General features: G+C 37.9%; 1 protein-coding gene across 3 annotated transcripts in view; it reads left to right on the top strand.

The window, feature by feature from the left end:
• The window catches only part of LOC120523575 (rho guanine nucleotide exchange factor 40-like), a 237,034-nt gene that overhangs the window by 113,814 nt on the left and 101,493 nt on the right, over positions 1–21,727 (top strand). For all 3 annotated transcript variants that reach the window (XM_039745001.1, XM_039744994.1, XM_039744987.1), the window contains exons 5-11: positions 3,885–4,118; positions 9,120–9,234; positions 9,393–9,486; positions 11,548–11,634; positions 15,445–15,561; positions 16,192–16,290; positions 18,295–18,443. In XM_039745001.1, the coding sequence (XP_039600935.1) occupies positions 3,885–4,118; positions 9,120–9,234; positions 9,393–9,486; positions 11,548–11,634; positions 15,445–15,561; positions 16,192–16,290; positions 18,295–18,443 (895 nt within the window). The remainder of the gene's footprint in view (positions 1–3,884; positions 4,119–9,119; positions 9,235–9,392; positions 9,487–11,547; positions 11,635–15,444; positions 15,562–16,191; positions 16,291–18,294; positions 18,444–21,727) is intronic.

Below are 21,727 nucleotides of genomic sequence, written 5' to 3'. Positions count from 1 at the left end.
ATATGTTTATTAAATTATACAGATAAAATTTTAACTTCATTTAAATAATCTATACTCTTCACTGGGAGTGTCGTTAAGGATAGAATAATTAAACAGGTACTACGAAGATATTTCAATTTCAAATGTCGAGATTGAAGTTGACATTTCGTGCTTTTTCCTCAATGTGTGCCTTTTTTCTCTGTACCCTAATAAGCTTTCATATGACACTCAGACAGTGGGCTTACAACTCGGCTTTTCACGGTGACTTTGATATGTGACTTCTTTTTTATTTCCGGCACTGTGTGATTTTGTGAATGTGAGCTTTCAAGTTTCTCCAACACGCTATGTCACTCGATCAACTTCCTTTTGTTGATTATACCACGGTTTATTTGAACAAATAGTATGTTTTTCATTTGCCTCCACTTGGTATTCGCTGAAATTCTTATATTTTCCCCCGTGCTTTTCCCATTGTCTTTTCACAGAAGGCTGCGCTTAAGGGCGATTTATATTGATTTGCATATTCAAATAGGCGTAATTCTGGGAGGATTTGGGGCGTTACATAATGCGCGTGCACGAGCGTTAGTTTTCACGCTGATCGGGATTTATGTAGCGGAAGAACGTGGAAGTTGAAGTACGCACAGATTCCTGCATCTGGATTTTTCTGTGCGTAAACACATTTCGGCTTTTGTGCTTATGCCATGTTATAGTGCGAGTTCTACGCACGGCGTTATACATGAGGCCCCTGGAGTTAGGGGTGAAAGTGGGTTGTGTGCTGTGTTCACTTGTATATAGTAACTGTAAATAAACGTGTGTTGGGTGATAAAACGATGTCTGCCTGTCTGTGTCTTTATAGCTTTAGAAAAAAAATAGAAATATTTCTAAATATCTTATAAATGTAAAAACATTACTGTTGTGTTTTTCTGAATGCAAAATAAAAGAAGAGTAAAAAATTATTATCACCGATTGTGAATCTGGTTGGAACAAAAACCTGCAGCCACAGAGGGTCCCCAGGACCAAGTTTGGGATCCACTGTTTTAAGCTATTACAGTGTTCTTGAATAAAATACAATAATTATGACAACTTTTTTATTTAAATACATTTTATTGAGTTATACCCAGCAACAAACACGTATACCCATATATGCTAATATTCTCCTGGTCAAAAAAGAAATGAAACAGATGCAAGTATACATATAAATTACCAACCACGTGACACTAATGGTGAGTGTGGAACCAGCGTGTACATGAACTAACCTGTTATGCTGCCGGTGAAAATTTGCGTCAAATATTGCATGTGCAACAGGGGGAAAAAAAAGGTGCCTCATGAAGTACAACATTTTCATAAAAGCAAAAGCGGAGTTTCACCACATGCTCATGTCAGCGGGGGTGCAGCTTAACCACAAGCAGGCAGACACAGACAGTGCCTTTTTAATTTTACGTTATTTTATCTGAATAAACATAAATGGCAAAAAATTTGTATGAAATAAATATTCGTAAAAATCCACTATTTGTGCTTATCCGAATATCATTTGAATTTAACTCCTCCCCTACATTACAGGGTAAGGCAAAATGTTTAATCTGGACCTTGACCAGATCCAGAATGTCATATAAAATTGAACTCACTCACGTTAAAGTTCTTTACTTGCAAATATGTTACGTTTAGTTCACTGTTTTTAGAAAAATTAGCTTGTTCAATGAATGCACTCTTTTGAACTAGTTCATGCACAACATTGTATGTATTTATATATGTATGAGTGGCATTTTCATTGAAATAGGTCAAAAATTAATAGTTCCATAACCAGTTAATTAACCGTACTAATTAACAATACTGAGTCTTGCCAAATTTACTAGTTGCACTTGTGACATAGTGGATCTTAGAAATTTTTTTACCAGCTTTAGCTTGCTGAATGAGCGCCCTGCAGAGGTGACAGTGGCAGGAATTGTCAACAGAATACGCAGACCGACGCATATATTTGAAAAGAGTTCTTCCAGTTTGTACTTTTTCAAGCAATTCAGCAGCTCCAATGGGCTCAGTTGGTTCTCTCCAACATTTAATCGATGAACAGCTGGCAGATGCCTCATCTCCATTACAAGATCTTCACTGATATCAGCAGGATATTCATCTGCCAGTGATTTTGATTTTTCTTTCAGCTCATCTACAGGAATTGTTAGGTACTTCCAGAGGAAGCTGAACTTCTCAGAAATGTTCGAACTGTGAGTCCACCAATAACATTATCCAACATTACATAGAAAACAGACTTTCTGAAATACACTTCTTCAGAGGAGTCATCTGTTTCATGTTGTTGTGACAAATTGGCATTTTCATCATGGAACCTCCTTTTGCGTTTTGCGTCACCACGACTTCCATATAGTTAAATTTCTATGTGTAAATTAGAAGCAACATGCTTAGCTTCACTCCACATACTTTTCCAGCTGTTACGGAGATCTGTCAGTTCACTTAGTCCGCTTTCCCGAATTCGCAGTGTCTCAGAACGCGGCGACTATGTGACGTACTTGTTTGCTGGCTGATGACTTTTTTCTCACTGCACCCGGAACCCCCTACTCCTCATCACTTCCCACCAAGAGGGGAATACCCTTGTAGACCACGTGACTTCTCTCCCAGGGAAGCCTTCATGAATGTCTCTTACGTCGTAAACTGTTGACCGCTGCTAAGTGCCGTGTGACCCACGTGCCTTTTTAATTTTGAAACTAAACCGACTTGCAAAATACAATAAAAATTAAATGAATTAATTAAATAAATGTTCAAATTATAATAAAAATTATGGGACGCTTTGGGCTTCATGGGCCCCCTTGAGCTTCATAGACCCCAGAGCGATGTACCGGCTGCACCCCTCTCTCCTCGGGCCTGTCCATAACCATAACAAAGTCCTCGACCAGGCCTACAATGTTTTGTTCTTCACTTAATGTTTGAAGCCAACTTCAGGGGCATCTCTTTATGTGACATACTGTATAGGAGTGATTGTATTTCTGGCTGGATTGATTTTTTCCCCTTTTTGCTTATAGAATTGCGTGTTTGAGTATTTTAAGTCTTCTCTTGCAGTGGACATCTTTGTAAATGAATAAAATTTAAAATAAAACAATCTTATATTATAAACCCTGTCTTAACATGAAATTGTACTCTCACATGGAATTGGTGTCCTCACTTGAAGTCTTTGTCCTACTCTTAGTTTTTCACTGCACACTTTTACTGCACCACCACTCAGTGCCTATCATACAAAACATGAATGTTGACAGTAGCAGGGTACAGAAGAGTGAACATTCGAAGTGATTCATATATATCCTCTTTAGTGTTAAGCGACATTATGTCTCTGTTACTGCTGCGAAAAATACTGTAAGGTAAATATTGTAATAATATGTTTCATATAAATTAGAATTGTAACACACCAGTTATCAATAACAGAATTAAATACATGATAACACTACATAGAACTCCATCTAACTTTCTTCATACCAGTGTAAAATGGAGTTCCTTGAAGTCTGAGAGTATTTATTTCCTATACAGTAGCTCAATGACTTCTAGTTACTGCACTTCCTTTTTTTATTTTTCTTCTACCTTCTGTGCTTTTGAAGTAAATCAGCCACTGTATCCTCTACTATACAGTGCTGAGGTGAGGCTAATGCATTGCAGCTGCAGCTCCTGGGGTTGAATTTGATAGGCTTAGTTTGAAGGAAATTAGAGAGGCCAGACTTTTGCCTGCCAATGATATATAACCTGTTCATGTACACTTCACAGTGCCTTGGTACTTTCATTCATCCCAGACCCCTACTAAAAAGTACTGAAAATCTTGAAATCTGGCAGGTACATTACCAAAATAAGGCAGATTTCTTGTGTGCTGAATGTCAGGGAAATGCGATAACTGATTATTTATTTCTGTATGTTACTAGATTTGCAGCAAGATTCATCACACCAGGATGTTACTCCATCTGAAAACTGCGAAATGACACTCAGGTCCAATAATGAACCAGATCCACCCACGGGGGAGCACCATACTCACAGCCTGGAAGGAGAAGAGGAACAACCAAAGGTTGAGCAAATTGCTGATGATTCGTGCTCCAGTCCACCTCTACTCCGTGACTTGAATCCTGAGCTTCTGCTGTCCGGGCTGCTGACACTACCAGGTAGGTGGAATAAATGACAATAAGTCAGTACACCTTTATCTGTTTTTACAACTGCAAAATTGTTATCTTTTTAGTTGTCTGTCTATCGCCATTTAAAGGATGAGTTTAAAATCTTAAATTATTCTATACATGGGCGGCACAGTGGCCCAGTGGTAGTGCTGCTGCCTCGCAGTTAGGAGACCCGTGTTCACTTTGTTTGCATGTTCTCCCCGTGTCTGTGTGGGTTTCCTCTGGGTACTACGGTTTCCTCCTCCCACAGTCCAAAGAAATGTTGGTTAGGTGCATTGGTGATTCTAAATTATCCCTAGTGTGTATGGGTGTGTGTGTGTGCGCCGTGCCCGGGGTTTGTTTCCTGCCTTGCTCCCTGTGTTGGCTGGGATTGGCTCCAGCAGACCCCCATGACCCTGTAGTTAGGATATAGTGGGCTGGATAATAGATGGGTGGATTATTGTATACATTGTACAACTGGAGCAGAGACATAGAGTCAGAGTTAAAGTCAAAATCTGTCAGGTTTAATGTCCAGTGCATTAGCCATTTGGCCATTTTGACTGATTAGCTGAGTTAGATTGAGACTAAGAAGCTGGGGTTTGGTTTAGTCTTGGTAATACTTGTACACATTTATTACAAATATTATTAATTCAAGATTTAAGAGTTTGTCACACACACACAATTGTACAACACAGTGGCAGTGAAATATTGGTGTCACTGAGCATAAATCAAAATATGATGATATATGTAATGTATAAACTAAATCGTTTTTGCTAAGGGGAGAAAAAAAAAATTCTCGTCAGCCTCCCAGGCCTGGCAATATGGTTCTCGAGGTGTTTGCCTGAATGCAGTCACTGGAGAAGTTTATGGCTTTGGTGAAATATATCTGCTTTTTCTCTTGATCTCTACAGATCAGGGTAGAAGTTCAGCAGGCTTGGCAGTGCTGTCTCAATGATCCCTTCAACATATTGAATCAGTCTTTGCAGGGCTTTGCACTCCTAGGAGCAGCAGTTGGCAAACCAGGCAGTAATGCACCCAGTAAGCACAGACCCTACAGTAGCGCTGAAGAATGCTTGTGTATGACAGAGAAGATTTTGAATTTCCTTCATTGCCTGAGGTGATACAAGAGCTCTTTTGCTTTTTGCACCTGAGTGAAGGTGTGATGAGTCCATGTCAGGTCGCCTGAAATATGCACACCAAGATACCTATGGCTGTTGACTCTCTCCTCCGGGAAGAAAAGATAGGAAGTGTTTTGTAGTTCTTCTGCTGCTTCTACCTGAATTTCACAATCATCTCCTTGGTGTAGGAGACATTAAGACTGACACTACTGAGACAGTGCCACCACCTCGTCGAGGAAGGCAGACTTGCCTTCATTTTCATTTGAGATCAAACCTACCACTACTGTTTCATTTGCAAACTTCACAGTGGTGATAAAAAAGTATAGTATTATGCATTTACATAAAATCATATCTCATATATACACTGCATTTAACATACATTATTATTTTGGGTAAGCAGACGCGATTGATTCCTGCCTTGTGTTTCAGCTGCCGGCATTGACTCATTTGAAATAAGCATGATTTAGAATGGTACAATGTGTTATGTTATTATTACAAGTATTAAGTACAAGTTATAGTGGCCTCTTGAGGTCTGCATTTTCTACTTGTGTCTTCATGAGGTTTCTTACTCTCACCTCCTGACATTATTCTAAGTTATATAGCATCTCTAAATTGGCCCCACTACGGGTGAGCTTAATTCACTTCAAGGTATTTTTTAGGCAACATCCTGACTATTTCCATAATAGAATTACATGATGTTAAAAGTAGTAAGGATCATTGCTGGGACGACTTCTCCTTTTAATACTCACAAACAACCTGAACAAGAATATAATTAATAATCTGGTAAAGTTTGCAGGTGATACCAAACTAGGTGTAGAATTAGCTTAATCGTTACAGAGGGATCTGGACAGTATAAGGTCTTGGTTAGATTTACGGCAGGTAACATTTAATATAAGTAAAGGTAAGGTATCACACGTGGGAAATAAAATATATTAAATTTGAATATAAAAAGGTATGTTTGAAATTTGACTTTACATCCTATATGAAGGAAGTAGTAATTGTAGTGAACTCTTCACTGTCATCTCCCAGACAATGTAAAGAAGCCATTAAGAAAGCTATGAGGATGCTGGTTTATATATAATGATGTGTTGAGTAGAGTCAAGAGAGATTATTCTTACATTATATAATGCACTTATGAGGTTTGTGGTGGGCTGGCGCCCTGCCCAGAGATTTGTTCCTGCCTTGCGCCCTGTGTTGGCTGAGATTGGCTTCAGCAGATCCCCATGACCCTATGTTAGGATATAGCAGGTTGGACAATGACTGACTGACTGACTTGTGAGGTCTCACCTGGAGTACTGTGTACAGTTTTCCTCTGTATATTACAAAAAAGACATAGCAGCATTTAGAGGAAGTCCAGGGAAGTGCGACTATGACTATTTCACATCTCAGCAAATTTTCAAAGGTTTTCTGTTTTTCTGAAATTACTTTTTGCATATGATAGCACATTTAGCAAACCCAGATATACACCCAGAAAAAAATAACTTTGGTTAAAAATAATCCTTCATTCATATTCATGTCAATAGTTTCATATACTGTAAATAAAGAAACAACAAAAGTTCAATGCATGTAGCTCTCATCCTTTCTAGGGTATTTGTTTTCTGAATTTCCTGAACTAAAATCTTTTCATCTCCAGATATTTTCTTTTATCAGCTAACCCTGGAGTTATGGCCATTGCTCTTACAGCAGTGTTTTTAGTTTTTCTGGGGTTAGAGACACTAGCGATAAACTTTCTATTTTCTACACTACATTGTTATAACATCAGCTAATCTTTCTCAGCTGGAAGAATCATCATGCACCTTTCATAACTCAATGGGAATATATTATCTTTACCTAAAACTAGATACAATCAAAATTTCTTTGCATTTAACTTTGCAGAGCTTCTTTCAAATTTGGTATGAGTTTGTTAATATCATATCATATTCTAAAATAAGTCTGCCAAGCCTTGGCAACATTTTTACTAAACTCAGATTGTTTTAATCAATTTGAGGATGTACAGTATAACATTTTTTAATAAGTATTTAACTAACAAAAACCCAGGGCACAGAAAGAAACTTCTTAATGGAAAATTCAAAAAAACAATACCAAGATTTTATTCACACAACATACCATAGATGCATTGGATAAATTTCCAGGTATTGTGGCAGAAAGTTATATTTCAGAGACCTTGAAAATCTTGACTTGATGTTGTTTTGGGTGAATTAGGTGACTAGGATTTGTTGGGCTGAATTAAAAAAAAAAGAAATGTTTTAATGTTGAAATGTTTTTTGGGGATATAGGAGGAAAACAAACGCTGACATGGGGAATATGTTTAAACTCGTCACTGGCAGTGACTGGGCATTGATTTGAAAACCACCAAACTGAATCTGTGCGGCAGCAACACTGACCACTGCACCACCCTAACAGGATTATTATTTTGAAACATTTTAGGCTAAATTAGAGTATTGTTCATTCTAAAGACAATAAAAGAAGAAAAACTGCAAGAAATCGATAAATCTGGAACAAACTACCTAGTTGTGAAATTGAAGCAAAAATCCTGATGCCTTTTAAAACATTTCTATAGGAAATGTTACAATATTGGAAAAATAAAGCGCACATGCTAAAAGGTCAATGACTTAATCTTTTTATGAAGGCTGCTGTGGCATTATGTGCCCAAACAGCCTGCATCAGTACAACACAAAATATTATGGGTGAAATTCCTTAGAACAGCAACAAATAAAAGAAAAAGACAAAATGATGAAATTCTTGATGTAATTTTTTTGAACTGAAAAGCTAACATTTCTATCAAAATTTTGGTCTTTCTTGATTGGATTTTTGTTCAGTCTGGACCCACCCAGGCCATCCCCTGTTCCAAAGACCTCCCTCCAGCAAATGTCTTCATGCAGAGAAAACTAAAACAACGCGTCACCTGAACAGTTTTATTTCCACATGCAGTTATTCTTAGTAATCAGGTCTGAGCTTCTAATCAGTACCTTGGCCCTTGTATGCTACATTATATTTTATCATTATATATTTTATCATCTTATATTTATTTTTGGGTGGCACGGTGGCGCAGTGGTAGCGCTGCTGCCTCGCAGTTAGGAGACCTGGGTTCGCTTCCCGGGTTCTCCCTGTGTGGAGTTTGCATGTTCTCCCGCTGTCTGCGTGGGTTTCCTCCCACAGTCCAAAGACATGCAGGTTAGGTGGATTGGCGATTCTAAATTGTCCCTAGTGTGTGTTTGTGTGTGTCCCACGATGGGTTGGCACCCTGCCCAGGATTGGTTCCTGCTTTGTGCTCTGTGTTGGCTGGGATTGGCTCCAGCAGACCCCCGTGACCCTGTGTTCGGATTCAGCAGGTTGGAAAATGGATGGATATTTATTTTTGGTATTCTGTCTTGTCCTTGTACAGTATGTTACATCATTGCTATCAAGGCAAATTCCTAGTACACAATCGTATACCTGGCCAATAAACTGAATTCTGATTTTGATTTTGACATCTATTATTTGGTTTCAAATGTGCATTTTTATTTTAACAATATTCCATAAAATTATTGTAAAACTATTTTATTTTACATGTCTTTCACCATTTTGTGGGTTTGGCTTATACAGTACTTACCGTCAAGTTGTTTGCAGTTTCAATGACAGTTGGTAAGCCTGTGATACAAAGGACATATGATGTATTACATTGTGTCAGCCACACACACATATATATATATATATATATATATAAATATATATATTTATATATAAAAATATTGTTTTTAATGTCTCAATTACAAATGCACTAATATGTGTTTATGTTTGTTAAGAATTCCATTATTTGCTTGTATTAATAGTTTTGAGAGAATTAAGATTTAGGATGTTTTCTTTCGGTCCACTGCTTTTACTGAAAGTAAATTTCTTTAACTAAATTTACCAGGTACTCATGACAAGGAAGGCCACAATCTTGTTTTGATTGAGATGAAGAATCCAAGCTGGCAGTACTCCACAGAGGAAGTGGCACGAGCACTGGCGTGTTTCCATTCACTCACCAGGTGACTGTTCAAGACTCAGGCTCCTTCTTTGTAGCTCTTTACAGCATCTTAATTCATACATTAGCTTTGACTCAGTTAGCCATTCCACTGACTTTGCACCAGCTACCACCCACTCTCTTCTTTATGCATTAATAGCATGTACTGTGATTTATACACAGGGTGTCATCCAAAGAATCTGAACTCACTATTTTGTTAGACTCTCGTCGCACCCTCTTCTCGATGGATATTTTGTCTCCACTTCAGGCTTTCCAGGTAAGCTTTTGAAATTTAACATTACTTGCCATTTACAGAAAAATAGAATTTACTTAAATTAATTACTAATAATAATCAAGTGATTTTAAGGTAAAGTGTTATTGATTTGACATGTTAAGATTCTTCAACACAGCAGAAATATAAATACTACAGCTCATACCTAACATATCAATTAAAATGAAAACATATGTCTGCAGTCTGAATAATTTAAGTTATTTGTGGTCAGTTTTAATCTAATGTATATATCCTTAGCAACTATATGTGCTGTGCCTGCAATCTTTGAAGAGAGCTATACAAAAATAATCTAAAGTGAAAAATTGAATATATACATACTATGTCTTATTATTTCCCCTTAATAAAATACATAAACAAGTTTACCCTACAATACTGAGATTAGAGTCAATTTATCTAAACTTCATAGTCTCCCACTGACAGTCATTAGATCTTTACTAGTGATGAGCCAACACTGCTGAATTTGCTTTGCTGCGAGTTTCGCAAAAATGTAGAAAGGTTCCGGAAGTTTGTTGAACTCAGAGAAATGCATTAAAATCAATAGGGAAAGAGAAACCAAACTAACTTTAAGAGGATTCTAGTGGTGGCTTATTATTTTAAGTGTCCCTAAGGGCTAAGGAAGCATTTTCTAAATATGCTAGACTGATTAATGTGGCCCAAAATCATACCTGAGCTGTGAGGCACCAATACTAACCACAGTGTCACCATGCTCACTTGAGTTAAATTATATTCTGAGTCCTTTATGTCTCTCTGCTTCTTCTGAGTTTCTTTCAATTTGACTAACCAACACCAATAGAGCCTGTGAGGTAAGAAATCAGCATTATATACGCAGAAGTGTGGCGGTGGTCAGTTCCTGTCACTACCCAAACTGTGATACATACCGAGGGGCACAACATGCTTAATCCAGCAGTAAAGACACAACATGCAATGAGTCTATGCTGAACAACAGAGTATTTTTATGTACTTCCAGTTATTGTCAGTTAATATATTCCTCAGATGAAAACACTGTACTTTTTTCTTTAAGGCATACAAGGTATGATGTTAATCTGCATCCAGCCCTGCAAGTAGGTCCTCAAACTTAGAAGGAAAACTTAGGCGTTGGTGGCAAGATTGACACTCCTGCCACCTTAAAAAACCTCACACTGGTCAATGTGGAGCTGAGGTGTCACCCGCTGCACTTGGGTCCCAATCCAGTTGGTTCGTCGAGTGGTGGGTACAACAACATGCTTTCAGCACATGCTCCCAACCTCAGCCACTCAGCCATACAAGGTGCAAATCTACCTTGAGTACCGTTTAAGTAGTGACATCACACATACATGTTTAAGGAATAAATAATCCATGCATTCATTGCTATGGTGGAGTATGTCTACAGTTCATATACACAAAAGGACTATGTATGCACAACCTAAATCGGGCAGGTATTGCAGATTGGACATCTTAGTCTAACATTGACTGCTACAGCTGTGTAATGTCATTCTGGTCTTTCAAAGCATCATGGAGAGCTGGGAAAATTTTTGTGTAAGCCAGCTGCACAATTAATTTTCAGGGAAGAACTCGGCAAACCCAGCAAATGCTCTGCAAAACATGCTTTGGTGAAATTTGCCAATCAACACAACTCAGCTTTTGAGTTCAGTTCCTACAAAAAAACAAGATGTATAGGGCAACGTGAGAGCTGAGCTTACTGAAGGACTGCTAGGACAATGGTTCAAGGATTCAAGTGGAATTAAACCTCTCTAATCGAAACTGCAACATTGATGATGATCATTTTTTTTTCCTTTGTAAACTTTCATTCACATAAATTAAAACTAATAGAAATAAAGTCTGTTCATAACTTGTCATATGATATAAAATGCTGGCACTTTACAAAAGAATGGTAAGATCAGAAATACCTCTAATAATTTTGTACATATTACATTACATGCAAACAGAGTTAAACATGGATGTTACATTTTTATATATGTAATTTAAAAAGTTCATCCTATGTTTCACATATATTGTATATAATGGATTGTAGATTCTGCTCCTCACCTGCCTGCTTTTACTATTTAGGAGAAGTCACCATCTGCAATTTACAGAGTCCTGTTGGTACTCGATCATGATTCAACCATCAGTGTGGAGAACATCTCACCCCTACAGGTATCTTACCAGCTACTCATGCAGCATGGTGACACAGTAGGCAGTGGTAGCGCTACTACCTACTGAAAGGACCCGGGTATGCATCCCAGGTTCTCCCTGTGTGTGTTTCCTCTGTGTACTCAGGTTTCCTCAAACTGTCCAAAAACATGCAGGTTTGATGTATTGGCAACTGTAAATTGGCCCTGGTGTCTCTTTGGTGTGTGGGGGTTTGTGTGTGTGTTTTCACTTCCATGATGGAGTGGCTTCCTGGCCAGGATTTGTTCCTACATTTACAGCCTATGCTAGATGAGATATATTCTTCAACACCACCCATGACCCTGGAATAAGCATCTTAGAAAATTATATTACATATATAAATTGTTTCAAAAGAAGCAAACACAGGAAATAAGTAAAAGCAAAACAATCCTTTTTACAAAGGTGACAATGACGTATTTTCAGACATAAGTTCAGTTCAAAACTGATTTAAAATGACAGAACCTCCAGTCATATGGAATCCAGGCAGGAAGGGACATATCCAGGAGAGAGAACAATGAAAGTGACATCACCAATGGACCGGCCATTAATCTTCCATTCTGCAGAAGCAGGATGAAAGAAAGCATGGAACAAAGTGATAGATGCTGGTTCGGCAAGTAATTACCATTATGAGAACCCATATGCTGCCTCCCAAGTGCACGGAAGTGACAATATGTATATAAACAGTGTATTTATATATATGTATATATATATATATATATATATATATATATATATATATATATATATATATATATATATATATATAGTGATATTTGCCTGGACACTACCAGTCGGAGACCACATCTTTATAAACACACACTTTTATTTTTTCCCCAAATCAACATAGGATCCAGTCCCGAAACAACACACGAAGCACTTAGCAATAATCCCCAGAATAAACCTTCTCTTCCTCTCAGTCCTTCGCCGCCTCTATTCTCCTCATGGGAGCTTCGTCCTACTCCCACTCCCGACTCTGGCTCGTTGACTGTTAGGAGGCGGCGCCTTTTATTCCCGCCCAGATGCATTCCAGGTGGCTGGAAACGGTCTTCCGGCAGCACTTCATGGTGTTGGCGGAAGTGCTGCCCTTTGCTCCGGAAGCACTCCTGGCGTCCATGGCAGGTTCATCCACCATCTTGCCTGGTGTGGCGGAAGTGACAATTCTCCAGGTCCGATGAAGCTTGAGGCACTTTTTCCCATGGTCCTTTACTAGTCCAGGGCAGTTGCTCTCTCATGACCCAGAAGCTATTAAGCTATTATTGTCCCTTTCCAGTCCCTCCAGGCATATACAGTATATATATTATATATATAGAGAGAGAGAGTATGTGTATGTGTGCATATAAGCCCTGTCATGATATTAATGTCTCTTACATTGAAGGGAACTTTATAATTTTATTCTAAAAATAATCACTTGCTCCACAACATAAGTATTCTTGGAAAACTGTCTTTGGTGAATTCTGTCAGTAAAAAGGTTAAGCACTCTTTGGTATCATAGATTTCATAATGGACCTTATATATATATATATATATATATATATATATATATATATATATATATCTCAGTTAGGTCCATAAGTATTAGGACAGAGGCAACTTTTTTCTTATTTTGGTTCTGTACATTACCACAATGAATTTTAAATGAAACAACTCAGATGCAGTTGAAGTGCAGACTTTCAGCTTTAATTCAGTGGGATGAAGATTAGATAAAAATGTGAGGCAACAAAAGCATTTTTTAAACACAATCCCTTTATTTGAGGGGCTCAAAAGTAAGTGGACAATTGACTCAAAGGCTATTTCATGGGCAGGTGTGGGCAATTCCGTAGTTATGTCATTATCAATTAAGCAGATAAAAGGCCTGGAGTTGATTTGAGCCCTGGTGGTTTATGAACTTCTTCCATTTACGGATGATGGAGGCCACTGTGCTCATTGGGACCTTCAAAGCAGCAGAAATTTTTCTGTAACCTTCCCCAGATTTGTGCCTCGAGACAATCCTGTCTCAGGTGTCTACAGACAATTCCTTTGACTTCATGCTTGGTTTGTGCTCTGACATGAACTGTCAACTGTGGGACCTTATATAGACAGGTGTGTGCCTTTCCAAATCATGTCCAATCAACCGAATTTACCACAGGTGGACTCGAATGAAGCTGCAGAAACATCTTAAGGATGATCAGGGGAAACAGGATGCACCTGACCTCAATTTTGAGCTTCATGGCAAAGGCTGTGAATACTTATGTACATGTGCTTTCTCAATTTTTAAATTTTTAATACATTTGCAAAACTCTCAAGTAAACTTTTTTCATGTTGTCATTATGGGGTGTTGTGTATAGAATTCTGAGGAAAAAAATTAATTTATTCCATTTTAGAATAAGGCTGTAACATAACAAAATTTGGAAAAAGTGATGTGCTGTGAATACTTTCTGGAGGCACTATATACACTGTATATATATATGATGTCTGCTGTTCCTGTTCCTGTCCAAGTTTCCTCCAGTTCCCAAGTTCCTTTTTTTTGATGATGTAGGAAACTGTACTCATTGACACCTTGGATTTCTTTGCAATTTCTCTAAAATAAAGACGTCCACTTTTAAGGTTTACAATGGCCTGTCCTTCTTCCTTTACTAATTGCCTTTTCCCCTGCTATTATGGTAACAGTATACAGTGAAAGGTGGTCTAAATAAAGCTTCAGAGGATGTAGCAACAGTTTGTTCCAGCACTGCTTTTATACAAATAGAGTGTTTATAAGTAATCAACAAAAGTTGTAGGAATTGTTTCCATGAACTTCCATGCTTAATTAACTTCCATTGCTGCAGGAAAGCTGCAAGTTGTTAGCCCATTTATTGTTCTTTGACACCTTTTATATTGGTATTGGTTTATTTTGGAAACCTAATTTTTATTTAGCTCTCTCAGTTTACCGCTTATCTTACTGCTGGACTTACCGCTGGACTTGAACTACTTAATTTTCAACACAACCTTGGGAAATGTTGGAGGTCAAAAACCTTTTACTGTCAATATAGAAAAATATGAAATATATCAATTTATTTCTATGTAACATAAAAAACACCCACATAAATCCATATATAAAATAATATATAATCTATATGTATGTGTATATAAATATATATATATATATATATATATATATATATATATATATATATATATATATATATATATATATATATATATATACATATATATACACACACACGTGTGTGTGTGAGTGTATATAAAATGATATGATGGTTACAGATGTGGCCTGGTCACTGCACCTTCTTCCACCTTCTCCCATTCTCTGGGCAATTGATTTTTCTCCTACATCCCAAAGAGTTGCATATTATGTTAACTGGAAAATGTAATTTTCCCCCTCATTGAGTGATTGTGGGTACATGATTTAGTTCTAGTGTACCTTCGTGGTTTTTCCTTTTAACGTAATCAGAACTGGACTGAGTTGATTTGATAATGGATGTGTGGATGTTTTGTACTGTGTATAACCTTTACAGCACCTTCTGCTTTACAGAACAAACAACTAAGAAATCAAACATAAATTAATTATCAAGAGAAACTGTCAAGCATTCATTCACTCTCCTTTTGTCTGTGTGTGTTTTACTTTGGGTACCCCCATTTTCATCCGAAAAACATCCTAAATTATAATGATACAATAAACTGGCCCATTGTGTGTGTGTGTATGTGTGTGGGAGTGCAGGAACTTGATATGGAGGATTGAAACAGATGGATGCAGATATCCTGTTTGTGTAGAATTATGTGTACTTAATATTTCAATTGCTATTCTTTCTCCTGCAGTTGGTGGTGGTGAGGGGATTATCAGCACTGCAAACACATGTGGATTCTACACAGCTTCCTATTAGCCTGGGTGGTGCCTCTGTTCACTGTCACAGTGACTGGATCTCTTTTCAACTGGTAAGTGCCATTTGAATATTTCATTTTTACTATGTGCTGACCTCATGCTAATTATGAATGTTTATATTTGCTTTAGTCCATAATTAGTAATTACACCACCTTTCCTGTATACACCCAATGTTATTTTAAAGGCAAGTATACAGCATGAAGAATGCCACTCACCACCTAAAAAAGTGACTGTTTGGCAGAGCATTCTTCTCCAGTACAGTATGAGCCCAAAGAAAAGAGTCTTTCTTTTCTGGACCAGTCTGACGTGTTTAGAGGTCAATGAAGTCAGCGGCCAGCTAGAACAGTCAATAATGGGGAGATCTTTAGAGCTGAATTGTTCTTTCTTTCTTTCTTTCTTTTTCTTTCTTTCTTTCTTTCTTTCTTTCTTTCTTTCTTTCTTTAAATTTAACTGAATGAAATCCTGGGACAGTACCTAATCATCCGAGGACTGCAACAAACAGCAAAAGTTGACAAAGTCAATCAGTTTAACAGTGCATGGAAATGCATGTTTTTCTTTTACAAGACATAAAGCCGATATAACTTATTAAAAAAATCTAAAAACCAAAGAACTACACTTTAAAAGATTCAATAATAAATATAAACTGATTCATTTTAACTTATTTTTTGACTTTCCCTCCCAAGCGATTAGAAGAATTCTCGCTTTCCTGTCAGAGGGCTTTGTCTCTCCTAGGAGAGGCATTGGATTTCCTTGAAAAACATCAGTTGCCTGACTCCACCAAGGTAAGTTCAGCCATTTATGTCTTCCTTGGTCTTTTCTTTATTGCTTGATCAAGTGTGGCTTCATTTGCTATAGACTCTACTAGATGAAAATGTCAGGTTATCAGCTGTTTTCCAAAATGCTCAAACAACCACGTCTGACACCATAATCAAATCACAGTCAAAATCAGTTAATTCTAAAGATTGGTCAAGGAATAACAATTATAAGTTTTGATGAAGTATGCATACTATAATATATTGTGATAGAGACCCCTTGATTAGCTGCTTGAAAGAGCAAGTAATTTGTGTTACTAACCAGATGTACCTAATAATATGACCACTTAGTGTATAATGTCTATAAAAAATATTCACCACCTTAGTTTTTACATTTTTTGTTCCACAGCATTTAACCTCAGTGGATTTAATTTGACTTAATTGACATTTATCCACAGAAAAAGACTCTTTCATGTCAGAGTGAACACAGATCTCAGCTAAATAGTCTAACTTAATTAAAAACACAAAATAATTGAATGTATAAGTGTTCATCCCCTTTTATTTGACATCCCTCCATTGCTTGTGTTGCCCACCGGTTTTAGAAGTCCCTCGGTTAATTCAATGGAGATCGCCTGTCTGGGGTTTTACTTGATGGTTAGTTTAAATGGGCCTGAATGTGGTGAGTGAGTATGGTGGACTAACCTACACAATGAAGACAAAAGAACACACCAAGCACACTCCATGAAAAGTCACAAGATGGAGACAAGAAAATCTTGAATTCACTGAATATTCATTTAAACCAATCATTAAGAAATGGAAAGAGTAATAGCATAGCTGTAAGTCTGCCAGAGTATGCCATCCGTAAACACTGAGTGAGAATGCAAGAGGAAGATGACAAAGAGGCATCTAAAAACTCGGAAGGAGTTACAAGCTACAGTGGGTGACAATTGTAGTACAGGCAACAGCTGTTCCCTTTGTGCTTTATAAGAGATTGGCAAAGAGAAAGCCACTGTTAAAAAACAAAAAAGAGTGATAACTCAACAGAAGGCACATGAGTGACTGTGATGTCAACTGGAGGAAGAGTCTAAGGTCTGATAAGACCAAAATTGAGATATTCTGGACATCAGACTAAACGGTATGTTTGATGTAAGCTTAACACTGCACATTATCCACAAAACACCATACCCATCGAGAAGCATTGCACTGGCAGCATCATGTTGTATATTTAGGTCACTTTCCACAGGTCAATTTGACATTAAAGAGTCTTCTGCATTGATTAGCGCAACATATCCCAAATTAGATTCTCTGCAGTTCAATGTTATATAACAACGCTGTTCTTCTGAGCTGTTTTATTACCTGAGCTTTGGACTTCTGAGATGATCTTTTCAATTTTCACTTTCTGTCACATCTTCCATTTGAGAAAGTAAAAACTATAAGGGAGTGTTACAGACATGAGCGTAATGCACACTGACAGACAAAGCGATACCAGTTATGTGGTAGTTAATGATAATAGTTTTGTGATTCGTCACACATGTTAGTGCAATTTACTAACTGTTGCAAAGTTTACATATGGCTGTTCTTCCTAAAGAAACAGAAAAAACAATAATACCATTAAATGGTCTTTTGACTTATTTGCTGTATTACCTTTTATATGTTGACTTGAGAATCTTAGTAAAAACATCATCTCTTACTGTGCTATACCATGAGCCTTACAGAAAAAAGTTCTTCTTTCTGACTATCAAGAGTTTATTCCTATTTAGATTCCCAAAGACTCAAGTGGTACAGATTTAAAACATTTTTTGCATTGCTATAATCATTTTGAATTTAATGTAACTATAAGGACCCTATTTTAGTGTACTGTTGGACTTTCATATTCTTATTTGTAGGATTCCTAGGTGTGTGTTTTCATCATAATGACAGATGACGTTTCTTGTCTCTTGGCTTATTTTCTTGTATGCTACATATTTGCACATTACTCTTAAATAATGGAGTGTAAAAAGAGAAATCTTTAGACCAATGTTCCTTTTTTTGCAGACAGTCGCCTCTTGTGTTGATGATCACCAGAAGCTAATGAAAACCGTATTGGTAGATGAGAGGATTACTTGCCTACAGATGGAAGGAGGAGCAAAGCTGGCCCGACTTCGCCGAGAGGCAGACCATTCCTCCATGTCTCAGACCTGCAGGTGAGCAGAACATCAGTTAACATGTGTCAGTCGGCACAGTTAATTTTGTTTAATATGCAATATTTAAGGTTTGTAAATTAAGAGATCAAAGAGTTTAATTAGACACAAAGCAAATGCACAGATCATCAGCCCTCAATAACAGAAGAATCTCTGGTGGTAATTCAGCTTATACAGTGCCGGTCATAATGTTTGGAATAAAGACACACTTTTCCTTGATTTACCCTGCTCTACAGTTCGAAATTGTGAACCAAACAAATCAGACATGATTAAAGTGCACAATGCAGACTTTCATCTGAGGGTATTTGTGTACACTTCGCTCACACCATACAGAAATATCAACACTTTTTCTACATGGTTTCCCATTTCAGGTCTAATAAAGCAATTGTAGCACTTTGTCACATATTCCTTTCATGCAATGACTGTTTGAAGCCTGTGATTCATGGACATCACCAAGTGCTCAGGATCTTCTCTGGTGATGCTCTGCCAAGCCTCAGATGCAGCCATCTTCAGATCCTACTTGTTTTGGAGGCTTGTCCCCTTAACATTTCTCATCAGCTTATAGAAGGCCTGCATATTGGATATATATCAGGTGACTGGCTTGGACATTCAAGAATTATTGAGGGGACTGTAAAGGACCTGAGGTGGACTGAAGGAAGCTTTGAGCAATGGGATGGAACCGATGCAGATGTTCTTTCACAAAGTCTTCCTCCAGTGTAGGGCAACAAAATATGAGCTGGCAAAGATTGTGTTTCATCATTATCCTTCCCCATCTATCTTATCTCAGTTTGCATAGACAGCAATTCATCATATGGAGAGAGTTGATTTCTGCTTTGTACCCAGTGCTTCTGGGACTCCAGTCCCCACAACACTAACACAAATTTATTGTGTCTTCAGAAATGGATCGATTGATTCATAGTTCTGTTTTGAAGAAGGAATAAGCCTTTGTTAATGCTGGAATTTAAAATGTGATTATTTTGCCTCAAGTCAAAAGGAAACACAACCTAATCAGAAGGAAGTGATGTGATTGTACTGTGATTTGTTTTGAAGTGGGATTAAACAGTCATCAATTTGAAGGTGCTTGAGTAAAGGTGGGAGACTGGGTATTACCTACCCCGATACATGAGTACTGAGATCAAGAATTAAATCCAGTGTGTTTGGGCAAGGAACACTAAAGAGTGCATGAGAGTGGGTCCTGATGACTGGGATTAAGAAACTCCCCAGCAAACTGTGACATTGGGTCATTGTGGGCAGTCAAAAACACGTCAGGGCATAACTGGCTGCAAAACACTAGCCCTGTGTTGGCAAACAGACGAGCTATTAATTTAGTTATGAACCATAAAAAAGTTTACACCTTACTGGTCCATCCATCCATTTTCTATACATGCTTTTCTAGGGTAGGATTGTGGGACATCTGGAGCCTATACCAGCTAGACCGAGGTGCAGGCAGGAACGACCACTGGACAAGGCATCAGCCTATTACAGGGCAAACACAAAAACATACACATATCAGGGACCAATTTAGTATCAGCAATTCACCTAACCTCCATGTCTTTGGACTGTGGGTGTTCACAGTCGTGCTCAGAGGACCCACACGGATACGGAGACAACATGCAAACTGTTAGGATGATAGGATGTGAACCCTTATCTCCTTATTGAGAGGCAGTACTCCTATAATTCAACTTTTTTTTGTGTCAGGTCATTTTCTAACTTCTTTAATTCTGACCAGAGTCACGGGGGGAGCTGTAGCCTAACCCAGAAAGCATAGGGAGCAGGGCAGGAACAAGCCCAGCCAGGGCACTATCTATTACAGAGTGAGCACGACCACACAGTGAGGCCAGTTTATTCACCTAATCTGTATGTTTTTAGATTGTGGGAGGAAACCCGAGCACCTGGAGGGAATCTATGTAGACATGAGGAGAACATTCAAACTGCACACAGGGAGGACTTGAGAGATGACCCACAGTTCCTTTACAGTGAGGCTACCACTGCACTACTGTTTAGTTTTTAGTTGTTTTTTAACTATCACGTTATGTCTAAGGCATTACAACTTTGAACATGAAAACATTATCAATAATGTAACATTATAATACATACAACATAAATACAACAATATAAATTCACAGCATTACTTATTTTGTGACAGCATTAAAAGGTAAGAAGCTATGGGGTAGTGATGACATTGGCCAAGCATTACCAAATCATCACTGAGCCAATGAGGTACTTCCTGAACTTGTACTGACAGCCATTAACCAATTTTGGGCCACTAGGGATCTTAGTTAAAAGTCCCCTTGCAGAAGCCCCCTATATTGGGCCAGTGTGGTATTTAATTGGGTTTTCCAAGCCCAGACTGCCCATAGTCTGCCCACATGTGGCCACTCTGTGCATGTTGGCTGGGTCTGGCCTTTGTGACAGGAAGGCTGGTATATTCTCAAGGAACACTAAGTATTGCTCAGGTGGTTCAGTTGTGGACATCTTAAGTCAAGATTTTGAATCATAGCTATTTGTGGTTTTGAATGAAAAACTGGAAGAGTTTTCACAAACTGTTAAAATTGGACAAAAAGAACGATGCACAGCAAAGTCTGAATTCTGTAAGATTAACATAAATCAGAACAGATACCTGGAAACAATGGCATAATACTAAAATAACATAACCAATTCATGTTGAAGCGACTTTATTAAAATGTATAATATACTTGAATAAATTACACTTACTCAGCAAATTCTTAGCATAATTTTAATAACACTAGGTAGAGATTCCTTTTGCTCTCTGAACATCCTCAATTCAGCTACACATTAAAGTTGCAGATTTCCCGCTCTATGACGTCCCAAAAGTGTTCTGTTGGATTCAGAGTGGGAAGGCCACTGATGAACTCTGAACTCATTGTCATGTTCATGAAACCAATTGGAGATATTGTGACATGATGCCTTATCATGCTGGAAGTAGCCATTACAACAGGGGTTACCAACCTGGGGAGCTCATGAGGTGGCATTTCATGGGATGAGATGAAGAGGAAGGCTGCGATGCGATTTGCCAAAATTAACTGAGGTGTGTTGGTGGTGTCTTACAATTTGCCATCATTTGTAGGTCATTTATTTGTTAGTGCTCCTGTTCTTTGATATGGAAAGAGTCGAGCATTGCGTGTGCAATTGTCACCCGTGAATGAGCTGCAAAAATTTGTAGTTCCTTGCTGCGAGTGGAGTGTTCGTAAAGTTGATTAACCATTTTTTAAGAGAATTGAATTTGCAATGATCCATAAAGAAGGATGAGATCTTGCATTGACTTC

Source organism: Polypterus senegalus, chromosome 1 (assembly GCF_016835505.1).
Source record: "Polypterus senegalus isolate Bchr_013 chromosome 1, ASM1683550v1, whole genome shotgun sequence".
NCBI lineage: Eukaryota > Metazoa > Chordata > Cladistia > Polypteriformes > Polypteridae > Polypterus > Polypterus senegalus.
The sequence above is the reverse complement of the archived record's forward strand: the minus strand, read 5'-3'. Positions and strand labels throughout refer to the sequence as shown.